The 18,999-nt window shown below is 45.8% G+C and overlaps 1 protein-coding gene across 3 annotated transcripts in view; it reads left to right on the plus strand.

Moving 5' to 3' along the window:
• Positions 1 to 18,999, plus strand: part of RAB30 (RAB30, member RAS oncogene family) — a 44,710-nt gene that overhangs the window by 20,235 nt on the left and 5,476 nt on the right. For all 3 annotated transcript variants that reach the window (XM_067317290.1, XM_067317351.1, XM_013950341.2), the window contains 3 exons: positions 10,672 to 10,772; positions 12,752 to 12,835; positions 17,443 to 17,626. In XM_067317290.1, the coding sequence (XP_067173391.1) occupies positions 10,680 to 10,772; positions 12,752 to 12,835; positions 17,443 to 17,626 (361 nt within the window). In that variant the 5' untranslated portion in view covers positions 10,672 to 10,679. The remainder of the gene's footprint in view (positions 1 to 10,671; positions 10,773 to 12,751; positions 12,836 to 17,442; positions 17,627 to 18,999) is intronic.

Below are 18,999 nucleotides of genomic sequence, written 5' to 3' on the forward strand. Positions count from 1 at the left end.
CACAAACACATGTAACTGTCTAATAGGACAACCTGTATCTATGTCCTCTTTGGAGATCTGGAGATACAGGAAGCACGCTGAATTTGATATAAATGAATAATAGGAGCTGTATCTGCTCCTCCAGAGATGTAGCTGTCTGAATACTAGCATGGTAAAGTAAATGGATGAAATATGATGTCAGGACTGGTGTGCGAAACAGGCAGTGACTTTTATCCTGCTTGTTAGCTCTTTTCTTTACTGCTGGTATTCCTAATTTATTATTGTTTCTCTGGCAAGCTGCTACCTGTAGTCTGAAAAGTTGCCTTTAGATCTGCTGTCTGTCCCAAGTCTTGGAGCCAGCAGCCAAAAGCTTTTTTTTTTTTTTGCCTTCTGAACAAACAGCAGCTGTCATCTTAATACAGCAATGACAGTTTTTAGCTTTTCAATTGCTACACAAAGTAGCAAAAATCCTTTGCCATTCCTCTACTTTTTTGGTGCCCCTTTGTAAGCCTGAATTTTTCTTCATCTGTTCCCCAAACCTTTTAGCAATGCCACATCTTGCCTTTGGGGTGTTGCTCAGCTGTTGCTTCCGTCTGTCCCCGTTGCTAAATTTAGGTTGGTGGAGGTCACCATCAGTAAACATCAGGGTCTCCTTGCCACCCTAAGGTGGGCATCTGTGTGGCAGGTCGCTGTCAGCCCTCTCTCTGTGTGGTCCGCAAACAACACCATGGGGCCTAGTCACTTTGTAAGCAGCTGAAATGGTTTATTTCTGCCTGTTTTCAGTTGCGGTGACCTGCCTGAAAGTTTTGCAGCACACCGTGTCTGTGTTTCTCACACGCTTCAGGGGTTACTTAGCCAAAACAGGTGACTTTGCACTGAAGCAGGTGAGGAGCGCTCACGTGATGTCATCCCAGCCTGCAGCCCCCAAGGACGTCCGAGTACCCCATCATCCCTCCAGCTCACGCTGTAGATGCTCACAGTGTTGGAAGACCATGATTTGCCATGAACAAGGGTCTGTTTGCTGGCTGTGCCATTGCTTCAGTCAACGTAACTGAGTTGTGAAGCCCTCAAGCACATTCAGCAGAGTCATTCCCAGTGGAGCTTCACCACCTCTCTATGCAAAGAAAAGTGGACTGTTTCTCATTGGGGCTGTACCAAAGACTTCTTTCAAGACAACATCTCCTGGGGAACATGTGGTTTTGGTTTCTTTGCTTGTACCCCGCACCGCGAGCTGACATATCTGTGCTGATATACATGGCGCATCTCTAATGTAGGCCTACCCCAAGGAGGTAGTGGTACTGGTTTTATGTTGGTGGCTGTCTATAGGTGACCAATAACATTGCATGTGGGCCAGGTTTCTCCCAGGTGAAGCTCCACTCCGGCTAGTCACCGGCATCTCCAGCTAGTACAGCTCAGATTAACACACGCTTCTGGTTAACACCTGTTACTAGGTTTCATTGCTGATGTTCTGAAAGTTCAACTGTATTGAGCTGATGGACTTGTCCCATAGAGAGTTGGCTACCATTAACCGTGACATTTTTGTCAATAACGGACCAAATGCCTTTCCTGGGCTTGTACCCCCATGTCTACCCTGCTATACAGCTGGGAAGTCCTCGCAGCTGCCAGAGTCAGCAAAGAAAGATTTCTTAAGTGAGACCAAATGTGAGATCTCAGACAGGTTTAAGCTCTCGAATACCTCCATGCAGTAAAATGAGCATAGGCCTGCGCTTGCGATGGGACCTCAACCCTCAGCGACGCGTGGGGTCTGGGCACCCACCTGTGGTGTCAAGGTGAGCCGGGGCAGCCCAGGAAGGCCCCAACCGTGCGGCGCCTTGGCGCTCGCCTAACATGCCCCTGCTGCAGCGTGGCTTGGTGCAACATGGACCCAGCAGCCCAGGCTTTGTGTACCTACTGGCAGCAGCCTGGACACTGAAAATAAGGGTAGATGAGGCTTAACGGTCAGTTACTTTTACTAGGTTTGGCAGAAGTGATGTAAACCCTAGTAAATCACAAGCTTACTTGAGCAGAAGTCAAGAGGTGGAATTAGCAGCTTCTTATTTTTTTTAACTTTAAAAAGCATTTTTACGAATCAAAACCTTATTAGCAGAGATTTTTATTCTTTCATACCACAGCCTCTGGGACAATCAAAACAAGATGATCAACAGCAGTGAGATATGTCACTGTAATTAAAATTCAAAAAACATTCTTGGGCATATTTATATAACCCAAACTATCTAAGCACATACTCATTCGTATTTCACAATACATTTATGGGACCTGATGTCACTGGTTAGTGACATACTTACATTTATGCTACTTCCACGTTTGTGGTCACAATGGCCTTACAAATATTTTATCAAAATGCTTTGGTTGTGATGGCTTTTCTAGTACCTTATCAGAAACCTTGGTGTCACGTGGAGTCTAATCTTGCAAGTGTTTCATCAGAGCTCTGTCACCCAGTGTCAAAATACCTTTACATACAGCTGCAGCTGCACTCCAGAAGTGTGCCAACCCAGCAACTAATGCATCATGAGACTTCCTTGCCTTTTACCCAGTCACCACACAAAGTTTTCTTGCACACCAAGGGTGAATCATTCCTACTTCTGCTTTACCAGCCTGTGGACTTTACAACTGGCTCCTTCCTACCAGCAGAGCTGGAGTCCACAGAAACCTCACATGGGCACCAACGTGGAGAGCTCACGTGGGGCTAGACCTGTTCTTGCTTTTGGGTTCCTAAAGGCGGAGTAATTCTCGCCTAACTGATAACAGTTTCCCCTTTTCAGTGGCCAGGTCTCAGTGCTGGAGCAGAAACGGCTTCCTCAGTCCATCCCCTTTGGGAGGCAGGAAAATTTGGGGCTCCATGTCCCTCGGGATTTGCACGATGGTTGGAGGGAAGGAGGAGGAGGTAGCAGGAGCTGGCATTGCTGCTTCTCCCTTTGGCTTACCCATGGTGGAATGGCAACCTCTTAAAATACAGCTTTGTGAAGGAAAGCTTAATCCCCCATTGCAGAGAATTGGCCATGTGAAGCTTTCCTGGCTTTTCCATGCAAGATACATTCCAGCTAACGTTTGGCTGTAGCTTTTAAAAAATCTTTCCTTTTTTTTTTTTTTTTGTCCTTGGGGAAGAGACTGTTGTTTTCGAGTAGATAAAAAAAGGCATTTTTGGCTGGATTTCTGGCAATGCAGTTTTCCACACTTGAAAGTCTGCCTCTCTGCTGTGCTAGCTGATTTTTTTTAACCTCTTCCATGCAAATGCCGTAGAGTTACTGCACCGTGTACAGCTTGGTGGCTGAACGGCTTGCTCAGATGTGGCCCAAAACAACACAGTGTTGTTCTGAGCATGCAGTGTTGGGTCTCCGTGTTCACACGTGTCTTGAAAGATGTTTGTAAGAGTATATTAAGGTTGCATTGACTGATTTGACATTCTGTAGTCAGAATCCAGGTTGTGTCAGTAAGTAAAGTATGGGGCTGTTGTCATCCTTGAAAACAGTTTTCCTAAAATGGTATATGTGCTGGGAGTACTTTTTCTGTGTGTAGTTTGGTCAGCTGCTAATATCAAATTTTGGGTGTGCACTTCAGCATCTCTTCAATCCCATGGAAAGAAAAAAAAAATTGATTTGTTATTTTGCAGGTTCTCTCTCTCTCTCTATCTCTCTCTCGTGTTTTCCCTAAGTAACACAGAATTTAGCAGTAACTGATCTGTGTGAGGAGGATCAGTTGTTGATTACTAGTTTAAGCCTCAAGTATATTTGATGGGCTATAACCTGCTCTCTGTATGTGATATTTTGCATTTCCGTAGCCCCTTGCATTAGCAGATACTGAAGTGTTTTACAAATGTCACCAAGTCTCCCCTCCCTCTAAAAGATAGGAAAGTGGACCACAGCAGCTGTGATTTACCTGATCGCTCATGGAGAGTCTTTGGTGGGACTGAGACTAGAGCAGAGTCCCCCTTGCCTCTTGGGACATGTCGAACCCAAACACCCCTCACCCTCCCACCCTCTGACAAAAAATGATGCTAATCCTGCTCCTGATACTTGTACTGGCAGAGCCCCCCAGAAGATTTCACCCAGTGGTGGACAGTATGGGCACAAATTCGTTTTGACATCAGGGCAACGCAAATAGTGTATGAAAGACCAAGGGTTGCTCCTAAATGTGAGATCTGTGACCTAGAGCATTAGGATAAATCACGCAAACCAAGATAGCAGTCTGCAGTCGGTTATCTCCGATAATTAAAAAAGACTTGGTGCCCAGCTATGGGCCCGTGGCAAACCTGAGCCCTCTTGTGTCGAGTGTGGGCATCACAGCTGAGCGTTGCGCTCCCACCGCGCACTCGTTCTGGAGGGAAAAGCAGGGCTCCTGTCCCAGGCTTTTTGTTTGGAATGATATTTATGCTATTTTTGCCTGTTGGTTTATGGTGAAAATATGTAATCCCTGATCGCTGAGTTGCTCCTTAGAGCATATACAAGCTCCTGGGAGCCATGTAACATATGAACCAAGGTCTGGCCAAAGTAGTTCAGTGAGTTGCAAATTCTCCCTGGTGTGCAAAAGAGGCAAGGCGAGAGGTTGTGTGCTCTGTCCAGTCATTAAATCAAACTACTCAATTTTAGGGTTTTTTTTATTATTTATAGGACTGTCTCTGTGAGACAGACCATACCTTGTGGTGCACGTGAACTTGTACCTGCTACTTAGCTCGCCTGGATTTCCATAGCAGAAATGTGCTGAGCAAAGTGTTGAGGAGCGGGAATCTCTCCAACTAAAATTCTTGGGTAGGGCTGAGGTTTTTCCCAAAATACTGTTTTTCCATCTGGAAAGTCTGGGTGCAGTTTGCAGATTTTTTTTTTTAAAGGTTTGTCTAGACTTTTGGATGATGTACAGCTGATTAACCAATCCCAACCGGTCTTTGTGCGTAGGGAAATCCTACACGTCCCTGTGCTGCCTGCATGGTAGCCTCATGCTCCTTGGAAGGGTCAGATGGACTTGCTGTGTCTGCGTTTGTCAGCTGTCAAGCTGTAAACCTGCTGCATCCTGGAGTTGCTAGGTTTACTGTGTATGCACAAATAGTCTGCAGGTAATGCATGCACATAATAAATGAATAATTCATAAATGCATATGGGTGTCTACCTGGGGAGATCCCACTTAGAGTTATGGCATTTCTGCGCTTGGGACCTTTTTCCATCCTGTCCCCTCTAGATGGGAGCATCCTTGAGGAAGAGGAGTGGTTAATGCTGGCTGGCATGACTCCCAGTGTGCAGGTAACTGGGAAAATGCTCTCCTGCCTGCCTGAGATGGGAAGGAGATGGGAAAGGCCAGACTCTGCAGGCAGCTTGTTCACAGAGGGGGCATGAGCTGGGAACTTGTTTGCCAAGTGCAAGGAGTCTCTTTGGATTAGCAGGCTTCTCAAAATGAAATATTTTATCCTGTGTTATATAATGCAACACCAGTTCCAGATCTGAGTTCCCAGCAACTTCCTGGCCTGCAAGGAATAATTTTTCTAGCTGAAATATTAGCCTTAGCTTTGAATTTCCTGGCTCATATCACAAATGTATTCAAAATTATACATATATACTTAACTGCTACTGTTTGAACTTCAGTTGTTTAGGTAAATTGCCTTTTGTTTGTAGCTGTTGGATAATGAAGAGCAGAAAATCTCTGTTCAATAAGGATTAGGTAAATGCATCAAGTTCCACCCTGACTAATTAAAGATATAGCAGATAGAAGAGGTTGCAGATTCTTTTTTTGTGTCAAATTGAAGCAATAGGTCTTCAAAATACTATGAGGATGCGATTTGGGATAGGGCTCTGGACTGGAATTCAAATTATCTGTGTTCCTGGCTTCATCTGTGATATGTTGCAGTCCAAAGAAATAAATGGCTTAATTTAGTGCCTCATTTTCACCCTTTATCACCTCATGTGGAACAGCCTTTGTAGTGTAGATTGAACTCTAGGCTGTGGATAGCCAGGTGTGGCCTAAGACCATGCACGGATCGGCATCACCTGGCTAAATGAAGCCTGTTCTAGTAATGCAAAAATTTGACAGCAATGGTCCCCAAACCATGGGTCGTAAGCAGAACATGCCTGTGAAACCTTCTGACACTTCTCAAGGCTGCAGGAAATGAAAACCTCTAGGTGAGACTGAGGTGGAGAGAAGACTATGCCCCTACCTGCCATCTGTTGACTGGCTCAGCAGAGGTAGGAACTACTGCTCTGTAGACTCATGAATTTGTATAATTTAGAGCGGGACTGAGATACCAGGGAGGTTTAGCTATAATAGGTTTTATCTGTTTTGCTAATCTAAAACAAAGCTGCTCTCTCAGACATAAAAGCTTTTGACTTCAGACTAAGGTCTCTGTTTATCTTGTTTCGTGAACAGAAATTATTTTGTGATCATCAAGGAGAGAAAAAGAAAGGCAAAGGTTGGCACGCTTTGTGGTCGACCTAAGAAGGTCTGCTCTTTTGAAGCCTCCAGCTTTACTTTTGGCTTTGTAAGCCAAAAAGTAAAGCCTTCATCATTGTAGAGCCTGCTCTTGTCAGGCCTAGAGGGGAACCTTTGTCATGAGCAACGGAGTCAAGGGAGAAGTACCAGAGGTTTCTTGACGCCAACTAAAGACCTCGCTCAAAGCTGCTGTGTGTTTTGTGCAGTTTGAGCTGAGGTTCTGCAAAGGTTGAAGCTAATGTGGAAGTTGATGAGGGACAAAGGAGAGCTTCATCACTCCAAAGTGATTAATGTTTCCCAGATAACCTTTGAATCTTTGCCTTGTGCTTCTACACTTCTTTGTTACCCAAAGACACTAAGCAGGGCATGGGCACAGCTCGTCTTACGTCACGCAGTCAGAGATCAGGAGGAACCCTCTGTGCCCATCCAAACTAAGGAGTGAGAAAACACTGCAAAAAGATAAAAGAATTGTTCAGATAGCAGAAACTGCAATGAAAAACACTGGGAAGTAAACTGAATTGGATCTGGGAGAACTGATGGAGCAAAGAAATGGAGCAAATGCAGGGAGAAGAAATCATGTTGGGGAATAAACTAAAACATACCTGGAAACTATATTTCCTGGAGCATGTGTTTGCTGAAGATTACAATTCCTTGCTTTGGGGCATATGGTGAACAGGAGAAACAGATGGGAGTATATCTTGTTCTTCCATTAATAGGCACTGAAGACCCCATGGCAGGTAAAACCAAAAGGCCATGTCCTGCTCACCGTGCTCACGGGAGAGAGTTTCTAGTAACTGAGATGCTGGGTGAAGTGGGAAGGACTGGCACGTTTCTGCCGTCATGTTAGCACCAAGGGAGAAGGCAGCCCATGGCTTTTGTGCCTCCTTTTTCAAATGTTTCTTTGGGAGATGGCACTTGCTTGTGTGATCTTGCACAGATGCAGAGGGGAAGGAAAGGTGAATGCACCCGCTCCTTGGGTGAATATTCATTGCAGGTGGGTCTGACAAGTCTTTTGGTCGAATTAGAATGACTAATCATAGAAAAATACTGATGGGCTGTATGGTGAAATGGAGCAGAGCAGGACCCCAAGTGTAAAAAAAGATACTCTCTGAATTATGTGATTAAAAGCACACAGTGTGTGATGTGTTGCCGCAAGATAGATGCTCCCTGATTGCAGAGGGCAAGGACCGAGATTGAGACACATGTTCCCTGTCGAGAGAGGGAATTGCTTGGATGTGTGACTGAGCCAGGAGGAAAGGTCACTTGGACAAAAGGCTCAAGTTGCAGAAGCAAGAGGGTTTCGTAGCAGTAACTGATGCAATGTTTGTGCATGTTCAGTGCTGGCTGTGTGATAGGTTGGTGTGTGTGTGTATGCGAGAGAGGGAGAAATACCAATTTTCTTATACATATAAAGCAAGGAAATTGTAACTAGGGCTCCAGCTCTGCGTGGACCTCTCCCAGCAGCCCAGCGGGAGTGTTGTGAGCGTCCAACGACGACAGCTTGCTGTCCGTCCGTCCCCTAAGGGCAGTTGGCATCCATCCTGGCGGGCCAGAGGGGTGGTGGGAGTGCTCTCCGTAGGCAGGACCCCATGTACCGCAGCAGGAACCAGGTTCCTGCGGCCCGCGCAGCAGGAGCCGGGTTCCCACGGCCCATCCGCAGGCGGGGGGCAACTGTGGATGCTCAGCACAAACGGGAGTGATGCTGCCAGAGATGGTGCCTACAGGAGCAGGATAATATTCTCCCTTCCACCATATAACTGGGATGGGAGTGATGAGAGAGAGAAAGGGGCAAATGGGGGCAATGGTGTTTAGCCCCCTCTATCCCCTCTGCTTCCCAAATTGTTTTTCCCTTTCTTCTTTGCTCTCTTTCTCCTCTCCTCTGCCTCCACTTCCACTGCACCCCCTTTGCATTGCTTTAGTTCTGGCATTTAAGCTTGTGTTGTTTGTTTTATGGCCTTGGTTTGCCTTCCAGTTCCAGTTCTGGGTTAGTATCACGTATGATTAGTCTTGGAGCCTAACGAAGGGGATCAGACATGACTCTAGGGTGTGTCTGAGCTGTTCAGTGTTTTGAATGTAAAGCTTAAATGTATCTGCTGCGGAAGTTTATTTTTAAGCTTCCTGAGAAGATAAATTTGAATGTTGGCTTGTTTAGGGTATAAATAATATAACTGAAATTGCTCCAGGGAGCAATGCCCTCGAGGCTTTGAAGAATTCCAGGACAATTATCCAGTGCTTGTAATAGCTTTTAATGGATGATCGCATTTTTCCTCATGTTGGCTAGTCTGAAACCTTGAAACCGTATATTAATATTAGGCCTTGATTTGATTTTAAGAGTAGTGTCGACATTTTTGTAATGTGATTATTGTCCAGTGCCAGGAAATATAAAATAAAAATAAAATGATTGTGCAAAATAACAACCCTCAAAAATGAGAGCATTTTTAGAATTTGCTCTTCTGAGGTCACACTTTCACCATGTTGAGAGACAGTGGGAACTGCTTAGTTTCTGCCTGCTAGAGCAAGGCCAGGTTAGAGCATCCTCAGGGCTGCTCCAACTCCCGTCACTTGGTGACGTTTTGCCGGGGACCGTAGCTGCAGCTCAGTAAAGCATCAGCAGAGCGGTGTCACTAGCTGTGCAGTTTGGCCCTGGTGAGATGAGGTATCCACGTGGTGACTCATGTACCCATTCACCATCGGCCGATGTGATGCAGATCATTAGTCACTGACTGGTGGTGATTACCCTTTCATAGGCTCCTGGAAGGACCAAGGGTCATGCAGGCAAAGCAGCTGAATCAGTCCTCCACCTCTCCTGCCTTTGGTGTGTAAAGCACTTGGTGGTGCTTGGACAGCCGTTTCGGCCTGCTCCCTGTCAGACCGACTCAGGCTGTCTCATTTTATCTTGAATTCTCTGACCGCTCTTGCTGTTTGGTTCCAAGCCCTGTTATAGCTGTACAGTGGGACTGGACCTGTAGCTGGGGGCATCTGATGTGCTGCCGCATGGTGGTAGCTCCCTCTTCAGCAGCTCCATAGGAGCCTTCTAAACCATCTGGGGTTTTATTGAGGAATTGAAATTCTTCACTCTATTTTTTATTTTTTCTTTTCTTCTTATTCTTCTCATCTCCTAGGCTTCCTGGTTTCAGCTCTATCTCCTCATCCAGCACCTATCCTTAGATACTAATACCCTGTCCGCCTGTTCTGCAGTATCTCAACTGATGGCTTGTAAATCTCTCTCTTGACTAAGTCCCTCGTGCCGTTACCCAGCCCAGTCTCAAGTGCTACCTGGTTCTTTGACACCGAGTGCCTGGCCACGGCTAGGCAAGGACACTGCCCTTCTGCTTCCTTGAGTGCAGGTTTTTCAGCCTGACACCTCTGATTCAATCTTTTCTGCCTGTCATGACTTGTCTTGACTGTCACAACCCTCTCCTCTGGCTTTGGTGCCAACTGCACCCTCCAGTGCACAGGATGAGATGTTGGATTGGGCTCTGTGTGCGATTTTTTTCTTTCTTTTCTTTTTTTGTCTTTATGGCAAACACTGCTGAACTTATTTTTAATTCCCCTGTTTCTCCTGTTCCCCCGCTGCCATGGCTCAACATGTGGGTGCCGCTGCTTGGCCCTCTCCTCTGCTGGTCTCCTGCCAGCCACATGCTGGGGGTCCCCCGAGAGACCCCTGCTGCTGCCTTCTCCGGTGCCGCCGAGAGACTCACTGCAGGTTTCTGTGTATTGCCGTAGCAGAAATAAATTCCGCGCTCTCCTCGGACAACGTGGTATAGTCCAAATTGTCCTCTGGAGCGGGTGCAATTAGCAGTGAAATGAGCATTAGAGAAAATCTAGGAAACGACATTCTCAGGCTTACTTAGCAATGCCCGTAAGGCTGAACACCGGTGTGTGGTGTTCATGGGGAGCTGGGCGGGATGGCTTGGGAGCTGCAACGTGGTCAAGGTTTCGCACCCATTGCGATTTGGCAAGGCGAGCTGGACTCTGCCTGCCTGGAGGCAGCAGGTATGCGAGGAGTGTCTCTGCATCAGAGCGCAAGGAGTCTTTCTCCCTTATCTCCGGAGCCGCACAAGCACTGGTGCGACCTTCGGTCCGAGGATTTGGAGGAATAAAGTTCAATGGGAATGAAAAGGCATTTCCCCCGGTGGGAGGGAGTCAGAACTCGCCGCGCTCCTCTCCGTCAGTGCTTGGCCAGAGCGTTGGGCACTGACATCGGACCGCGGAGCAGCCGGCGCGTCGGCTCACCTTGTGTTGCGCTCTCTCTTGCAGCTGCGTAAATGAGTATGGAAGATTATGATTTCCTCTTCAAAATTGTTTTAATTGGCAACGCCGGTGTGGGGAAGACCTGCTTAGTCCGCCGCTTCACTCAGGTAAGATTGGGCGTCCGTCATGTGCGTGGCGAGGAGGTGGGAACGCTGCTGCACCCGTTCGGATGAGGAACGGGCTCTAAAGTGACTTAGACCCCCTGGCTGCGAACTGAGTTGTCCGCTGGCAGCGCAGCTCTGATGTATTTTCTTGGCTGCGCTTCTTAGGGCACGTGTCAGTGATAGCAGCCTCACCAGCACAAGTGATATGTCGCTAATGCTGTAGGTGAGCTCGTTGGGGTCCTGGTGCTTGAAAAAACGCATCTCTCTCCTACGATGGAAAGTCTCCTCTAAAAGCCACTGGAAAAACTCCTCCTGGTTTTGACCAGAACACCTTTTGGTGCACTGTCCAGTATGCCTTTTCTCTCTGATCCCTCCAAGGTGGAAGGGGCAAGTCAGTCTGCTTGTGCAAAAAGCTGTCTTTTTTTTTATTATTAGATAATTAGATAATCCCAGATAATTAGATAATCTCAGGGTTCAGGGCTGTCAGTCCGGTGTCTTCTGTTAAACATGAGACTCTTTAGAGTTTATACCTCTAGAGCTTTATTGAGAGCATGACTTGAAGTGTGTTGTGGTGGGCTGTGGGCAATAAAACAAGACCTGGTGTTGCCTGGGGAAAATCTGAGCTCCCTGCTTCTGTGGTTTTACATGGATAGGCTCCAGGAAACCTTGCCTAAGAGTGGTGATCGGCAGGCCTTATCTGTCAGCCTGATTGCAGAAAACTAATCAGATGCAAAGATTTAAGGACTGGCTTCCTTTTTTTGTAAAAGGCTGGTGGGGAAAGGACAAGACTTCTGTGGTCCCAGCTGAGAGAAGTTTGCATGATGTGATATATAATGCAACTTCTGTTTTTTGTTGCTGTGGGCTTTTTTTTTTCTTTCCGTTTTTCACTGGGAATTGTCAGCAACTTCCCCCAACTGTTAGTTTCATTTTTAACACTGTGGTAATGTTAAACACGCTCTCCTGTTGAGCGTAAATAGCTAGCAGCAATAAAACTAGGCCCAAAGGGTTAATTCGGAAATCTGTAGCCAGCTCTGCTGCTGCTGCTTGTGCTTTGGCAGCACTATTGCTACAGCTGCTGTAAGAGATGGATACGCCCTAAAATCAACATGACTTTGTAGGCCTGGACACCAGAAATCAAAACACTCTGTTATTTTTTTTCCTTTTTGGTTTGCTGTTGTTCCTTTCGGATGGCATCGAGATTGAATACTGCCAGAAACGTGACAGCCGTGGACTCTTGGCATCGCTGCAGTGCCGATAGCGGCTCGCTCTGTGTTTTTCTCGAGCTGCTGTGGGGGGACGTGAGCCTGTCGCACAGGACCTGGCAGAAATGCCTTTTGACGCTCCTACGGCCCAGTGGAGGGGAAGAGGAAAGACGTGAGGTTGCAGGAACAAAGTCATCTTGTCTAATCCTGCCTCCTTAATGCTTTTGTTCCCACCTCTTTAAAGGAGTTGCAAAATTGGATCAGAGAGGATGCCAATATCAGCAGCTTGTACAGAAGTAGAAGGGCTTTTCCTTCTATTTTTCCCTTTATTTGTCCTCTTTTTCTTCTCCCATTTGCTTTCCTACCTCTCAAGTCAGTTACTTTCTACAGGATTAGGGACCTGTAAGCAGGGAAAACGTTGGGGGGTTGAATTATGGTAACCTCTGTACTGTGGGAAATGTCTGTTTTATTCCCCGCAAGATGCAGAAGCGGATTTTGCTGTCTCCTGCACTGGATTTTCTGTGTAGTTGGGGCCAGATCAGCATGCAGAGCCTCGCCAGACCCCAGTCCCCCTGCCTGGGGCAACGCAACAACCAGTTGCACCTTTTAGTGCTGTTCATTTTGAGCTGTTTTCCTGTCTAAATGTGACTGGAAAGAAGTGTCTGGGGAAGGAGACATGGGCGAAGTAGTATTGGGGATGGAAAAGGGTGAGGATTGGTACCCAGAGAAATTTTTGTCTTGCTACAGAACTTGGTTAATGAAACTGTTCTTTTCTTCCAGGGGCTTTTCCCACCAGGTCAAGGAGCCACGATTGGGGTTGACTTTATGATTAAAACCGTGGAGATCAATGGTGAAAAAGTAAAGGTAGGAGCCTGCTGATTCTCAGCTTAGACTCAGATAGCAGTACGATAGTTCAGGTCTCTCTCTGAAAGCAGCCGTCCTGCTGCTAGAAGGCCCATGGACACATACTGGTGCGTGAGGTTCTGCATCATGGCTCAGAAGATGCTGAGCATCACACTTAGTCTCCATGCCCCTCTTCCCAACTACCATCAGGATCATAATAGTGAACCTCCTCTAAAGAAGGAAATGAAAAGGGGAGGTTTTGCAAAACTCTGTTCTGGTTTATAAGGCGCCGAGATCTTGGCTGGTTGGGGTTATGGAAGTGCAAAGAACCATTTCAATGCAATCTCCATTTATTGCATTTCTGGTAAGCTGAAATCTGTTGCATTCCCCCTGGGATGTGCTCAGTGAGGATTTCCTCCTGCTGAGCTCCTGAGATTACTGGAGGAGGGCAGAGCAGATTTCTGGGCTTGGCGGGGGTGGGGGGGGGAGGGTTCTGCAAAACAAAGGCTCATTGTTAGCTTCTGCTGAGTTACGAGTTTGGGAGAAGTTGGGACTGTCGCAATACTGGCCCTTAAGTCAACAGGCCTAAGGGATAAAGGCAGCAATGACCCATGTCCACATTATTAACCCCTTTACCCTCCAAAATAGGGTGGTCCTATCCAGGCTGCCTGCTGGAAACTGTCCTTATCCTGTGCTAACTCTTGAACTGAGCCTGGATGTCATTTGGCAGAGAGCTAATTGACCCAGGCCAAAACATGCCAGAGCCCAGTCTAACAATTTAATGGGATACATGATTGGGTGCCAGTGCCCAGAGACGTTGGCTGGCACTGCTTAATTCATTAGTAGAAGTTTAGTCACAGCTAGCGTGGTGTTCGGGAGGTGGGAGAAGAGTATGATTATCTGAGCTTCTGGTGTCAAGAAGGTGTCCAGGGTCCTTGAGCTACTCTGGGAATTACTCTGCCTGTATTAACTCCAAGGGAATAGAAGTGAGAAACAGCTATTTTCTCTTTGCTACCTACACTAAATCTAATAGTGAGCAAGTGCACACAGTCCTGTGCAACGTGCTCTGGGTGACCCTGCTTGAGCAGGGGGGTTGGACTAGATGATCTCCAGAGGTCCCTTCCAACCTCAGCCATTCTGTGATTCTGTGAAGTGGAAGAACCTACAGCAGTGTGGCAGTGACTGGGTATGAGATCTGGACCCATTTTTAAGCTCTTGCAAGTGGTGGGATGGAAACAGTGGGCTTGTGCAGATTTTTAGTTCTGGGCTTTTTTTTTAATCCTCCACCCATTTTTCAGTGCAGTTTCTGAGGAGAAAATCAAGTGTTATGTTCATAAGTTTAGGAAAGATTGGAAAAGCCATGATAATGTCTGCAGGCTCCCACTCTGCTGTGTGAGGAGCTGTAGAAGCCCATGGCAAGTGATAGTCCTCGACCAAAAGACCAAACAGTTTAACCAGGTGAAGGACAGGAGGTATCAATACCTGCATAAGGATACGGACTGAGTTAATGTGCTGCCCATTGCTTTGCAAGTGGGATAGAGCAGCAGGCAGGAAAGCAGTGCTAGCCTGACAAATACAGATGGATCCCCAATAACTCAGCTTATATTTGAGGTCTATTTTTTTAGACAGTTGAAGTTAAGTGGAGTTACCCTCAGCAAGGACTTGTCTGTGTTTGACTTGTACCTGTGACATAATCCTTTTAGCACTGGTTTGGCCTGAGGGTACAAGCTCTTTAACGGAGAGAAGGTTGTGAGCACAGTTTTGCCAACATGGGTAACTCAGAGACAGGGACTGCGCAAGGAGTCTGTACAAGTTGAGTGTGGACTCGTTTGTATTATAAATCCCTGTTGCCCTCAAAACATCTGATAAATGCACAAGTAACCATCAGAGCAACTTTTTCTTTTTTTCTTAACCATTCTGGGGCTGGATTGTGTTTAACAGAGCAGTTGGCAAGTGCTAGTTGGTGAATATTCATATAGCAAATAGGAGTTGTTGTTAAGTCAAAGGCCCCCCTCTTCCATCAGTGGAGTAAGTTGGAGTCACCAGAGTTCAGCTCATGAACTGGTGTGCGAAGAAACTTAATACTATAAATTTACCCATTTGAATGATCCTTCCAAAGTCTGAAAGACAAAATGGTTTCTTTCCACCTCTCGCATGAGTGCAAACAGGCAGTGATTGGAAACTTCTTGAATAAACAGTGCTAGTAGGAATAAACACTTAATGGGTTAGTGGGAAAAACAGTATGACTCAGAGCACAGAGCAATAAAACCGACATCCCCCTCAAACTAAGCACTTTGTGGCTGTTAGCGCATTTAACAGTGCCCAAGTTGTGACTCCGCTTCCGTTCTGGGCAGCGTCTCCTGCACATCTATCAGGATCCAGGATTAGAGAGCAGCACTATTTACCAAAAAGGCTTTAAATTTTAAAAAGGAAAGATAGGTTTCTGGGAAGATCACTTTCTAGCTTTCAGAATTGCATTCCAAAGTGAGTGGAGAAGGATTTGCTAGCACAAGGGCTGTGCAAGCAGTTTTGGATGTGAGAATAGCTACTAACGCTCAATGACAGACCAACTGTAAAAAGAAAAAGAGAGCGTCTGCTTCCCTTCGTGTTCTTTACATACAATGTCGTGAAGCGTGTGAGACAGCGCTGTGCGGTTTAGAAGGGTTTTTGATCTGTCTGATCTTTTCTAACAGACCCAAAAATATACCCAGCATATGTACTAAGAGGCTGCACAAATTCGAGCCAAGTAGATGGCAATTGTAATGCTGGTCAGAGATAAACGTCCCCAGTGCTGCAAGCATAAGGCTGTGCTATATGCATCTGTGATCTTATTGTGCATGCAAAAATGTTCGTATGCATAAATCTTAACATGTATGCAAGTGTATCAGCTGGCTCCCAGAAAATTAACATCCAAATAACTTTGATTTCTGCAGGCTGAGTCAGGCACCAGCCTTTGGTAGCTCTGAGAAAACGATACGAGTGAAATGGCTGCTGTCAAATCTGTCGCTTGGCAGAAATAAATTGATCAGTGGGGTAAAGTGTGAGACATGCATTTTGTCTCAGAGTCGATTTTATCGGTGGTTGTGAGTTCTAGGGCTTTTCTTGTAATGTTGATAACAGGACCTTCTCCCCCAAAGCAGCCCAGTACAGTCCATTTTGATTTCAAAATCTGTTGTATTAAAGCAGTGGAAGAACATAGCCACATCAAAAGTCCTTATCAGCTCAGAGATCTTCTGAATAAATGCAGAGCATTTATAAACTTGTTAACCAGCAGACCAATCAATAGACTTTTTTCCTGAGAAACAGATGAACAACAAAAAAATTATCTGCGGTTTTTTTTTCCCATCTGCCAGAGTTTGAAGGCTGATTTGTTTTAAAGAGGACTTGGTTGCTATCTGAATTTCACATGCAAGTAATTTCACTTACAGTTTTGTGTACCTTAAATGCACGTGCCATGTTCAGCCATCTAAACACAGCTACGTCAAGGGATGAGGCAGCAAGTTGCTTAGGAGTTGTGAACCAGCCACAAATTATTTTCTTTGCAAAAATGTACTTTTCCAAAATGATACTCTATGTCTGAAAGCTGTTTATTGGGGGCTCTCATTTCAAAATAACATATTTATGTGATGTGGTTCGGCTTTGGAACTCAGCAAAAAGAAGGTTTGCTCTGTTATGGGCTGCGCAACATAAGGAAAAAATCCCAAATATTTTAACTTCTGCTGCCCAAAGTACACAAAATTCTGGCTGGAAATCAACCTTTCACATACTCCAGGGAGGGGCACTTTGAAAAATAACAGCTGAAGCAGAGAAATACTCTCTGAACCTGGAATATTTTAATTTTGGATATTTGCTTCTTTGCATTTTTGAAATATTGAAAAAAATGCATCAGATGGTCAAATTATAAAAATGAGAGGAGTTTGATTCATGCTGGGAAATGCCTTATATGTTGTCTTCCTGGCCCTGGAGAGCTTTACAAGCATCGGTTAAGCCTCATGACCTCTTTTGTATAGATACAGTGGTGTTAACCACTTCTACGTACTGGGAAGAAAGGCAGCGAGCAACTGGGTGATATGTCCCAAGTTATGTAGAGGAAATCAGCGTTCAGCTGCAAGTCTGAGCTCTCTGTTTACTCCTACGGTTTCCACCCCTTTGATACATCATTTCAATATAAATAAATAACTTTGGGAGCTAGAGGAGAGGCTTTCGTAACGCGTCTGTGATGGACACTCTTGCCAATGCAAAGCGCCTGTTGGACGTCTGGGGAAGGAGCACAAGAAGTGATTTTTCTCCCTCCAGCGCCTGCATTGTAATTCCACACCGGCAAAGCCAACTCTGTCCACAGCTGAGCGAAATGCCAAAAGTCACACGAAAGCTTGCAGACCCTCGGCTTCCCAGGGACATCAGCCGGAGTACCAGCCGAGTTTGTGCCTTGCATTTCAATCTCTAAATGCAGAAACGGAAACAAAAATTGTTGGGGGAAGGGGAAGCCAAAGCGGAGAAGAGCTAAGTGTTTTCCCAGCATTGCTTTTACCCTGAAGGCATTTAGGTCAAAAGGGTGCTGCTGTCAAATAAAGAATGTTAAATTTATTCTTTTTTTCTTTTCCCGCTCCCCCTCCTTATGCTAAAAGCTGCAGATCTGGGACACGGCAGGACAAGAGCGATTCCGGTCCATAACGCAGAGTTACTATCGCAGCGCCAACGCGTTAATACTGACCTATGACATAACCTGCGAGGAGTCCTTCCGATGTCTTCCCGAGTGGCTGAGAGAAATAGAGCAGTACGCCAGCAATAAGGTCATAACCGTGCTAGTCGGTAAGTGCCGGCCGTCCTTCGAAGGGTGGTTCTGCGGTGAGGTCACGAACCATGCGTGTCGGGAGCCTGCCGAGAGCCAAAGGCAGGTGGAGGTGTTAGCAGGGGGAAAATGCGGCGTCTGTGTTAACTGGTGGTGCAGGATTCCCAAATGGATACAGCAGTGCAGGATTCCCAGGTGGATACGGCAGTTCTTGTTGCCAGTCGGAGCTGTAACAGCCCATGGGCATAGGGTGCAGCCAGTCCCTTTGAACGAGACGACCCACTGCTTGGATGGTGCGGATGACCCCAGTGCCCTGATGATGATGTGCAGGACACCAACAGCTGCTTCTCAAAGGGTGGACTTCTCCCACGCTTAAGGTTTCTGCCTGCAGAGGTGGATGCTACCCACGGGTTGGTCCCATAAGGGACTAAAGTGGTGATTGTGCAGCTACCAATAAAGCTAACCACAGAGCCTTTCCCCTTGCAACTCCCAGCTCAGATCTCTACAAAGATACGAGGATCTGCTGAAGCTGGCAGTGCCTGCAGGTTGTTAAACCCCAATAGCTGTGGGACAACTAAAGTCTTGGCCGGAGTGGGTCAAGACCTGGGAAGCAGGACCCAATGGGTATGTGGATCCTAGCATTACAGGTGGGGCAGAGCTAGAAAACTAGATTTTTCCCATGGATTTTAGTGAAACTAAAGATAAATACTAGAAGCTAGGTTATCAGTAGCAGCTTCAACTCAAGCTAAAACAGACCTCATGCCATCTGTCTGCTACAAGCAAGGTGAAAGGTATTGTGCCTGCCTGTGCTTTGCTAGGCTCTCCTTTCAGAATCTGGCAGTCAGAACTTGACTTTTAAAAGCCCCAGAATATATGAAGAACAATAGAAAAATAACTTGGGAAAAGCCAAAAAGGTGGGGGTTTTTTTGTTTGTTTTTTTTTACTGCAGTGTCCTTTTCTCATTAATGGTTTGCCATTAAAAATAATAAAGTTCTTCAGGATGATCTAGTATCTTTATTACCAATTTCAATTTTAAAATATCTTTATGATATTTTTAAAAATCCTTTGAGCTTTACATGACCCAATGCTGTTGCACATAAACATTAGGATTTAAGGCACTTCCATATAAGAAACTCATTACACTGCGTAAGAAGAATATGGGACTTGTACAAATAGTGCAGAAATAATTAATAAATGACTAACAGATATATACATAGATTTTTATGGAACACTAAGTTTCTTATCAACAGTTACGGCATAAAATATAAATGCTAATAGCCACAGCGCACACTTTTGCAGATGGTAACAGCCATAGCCCACTTACATTAGCAAGTGGTTGCTAGTGATTGACAAGTGATGACCTACCCAGCTCGTGATAATCTGTTTATAAATG

Source organism: Apteryx mantelli, chromosome 1 (assembly GCF_036417845.1).
Source record: "Apteryx mantelli isolate bAptMan1 chromosome 1, bAptMan1.hap1, whole genome shotgun sequence".
NCBI lineage: Eukaryota > Metazoa > Chordata > Aves > Apterygiformes > Apterygidae > Apteryx > Apteryx mantelli.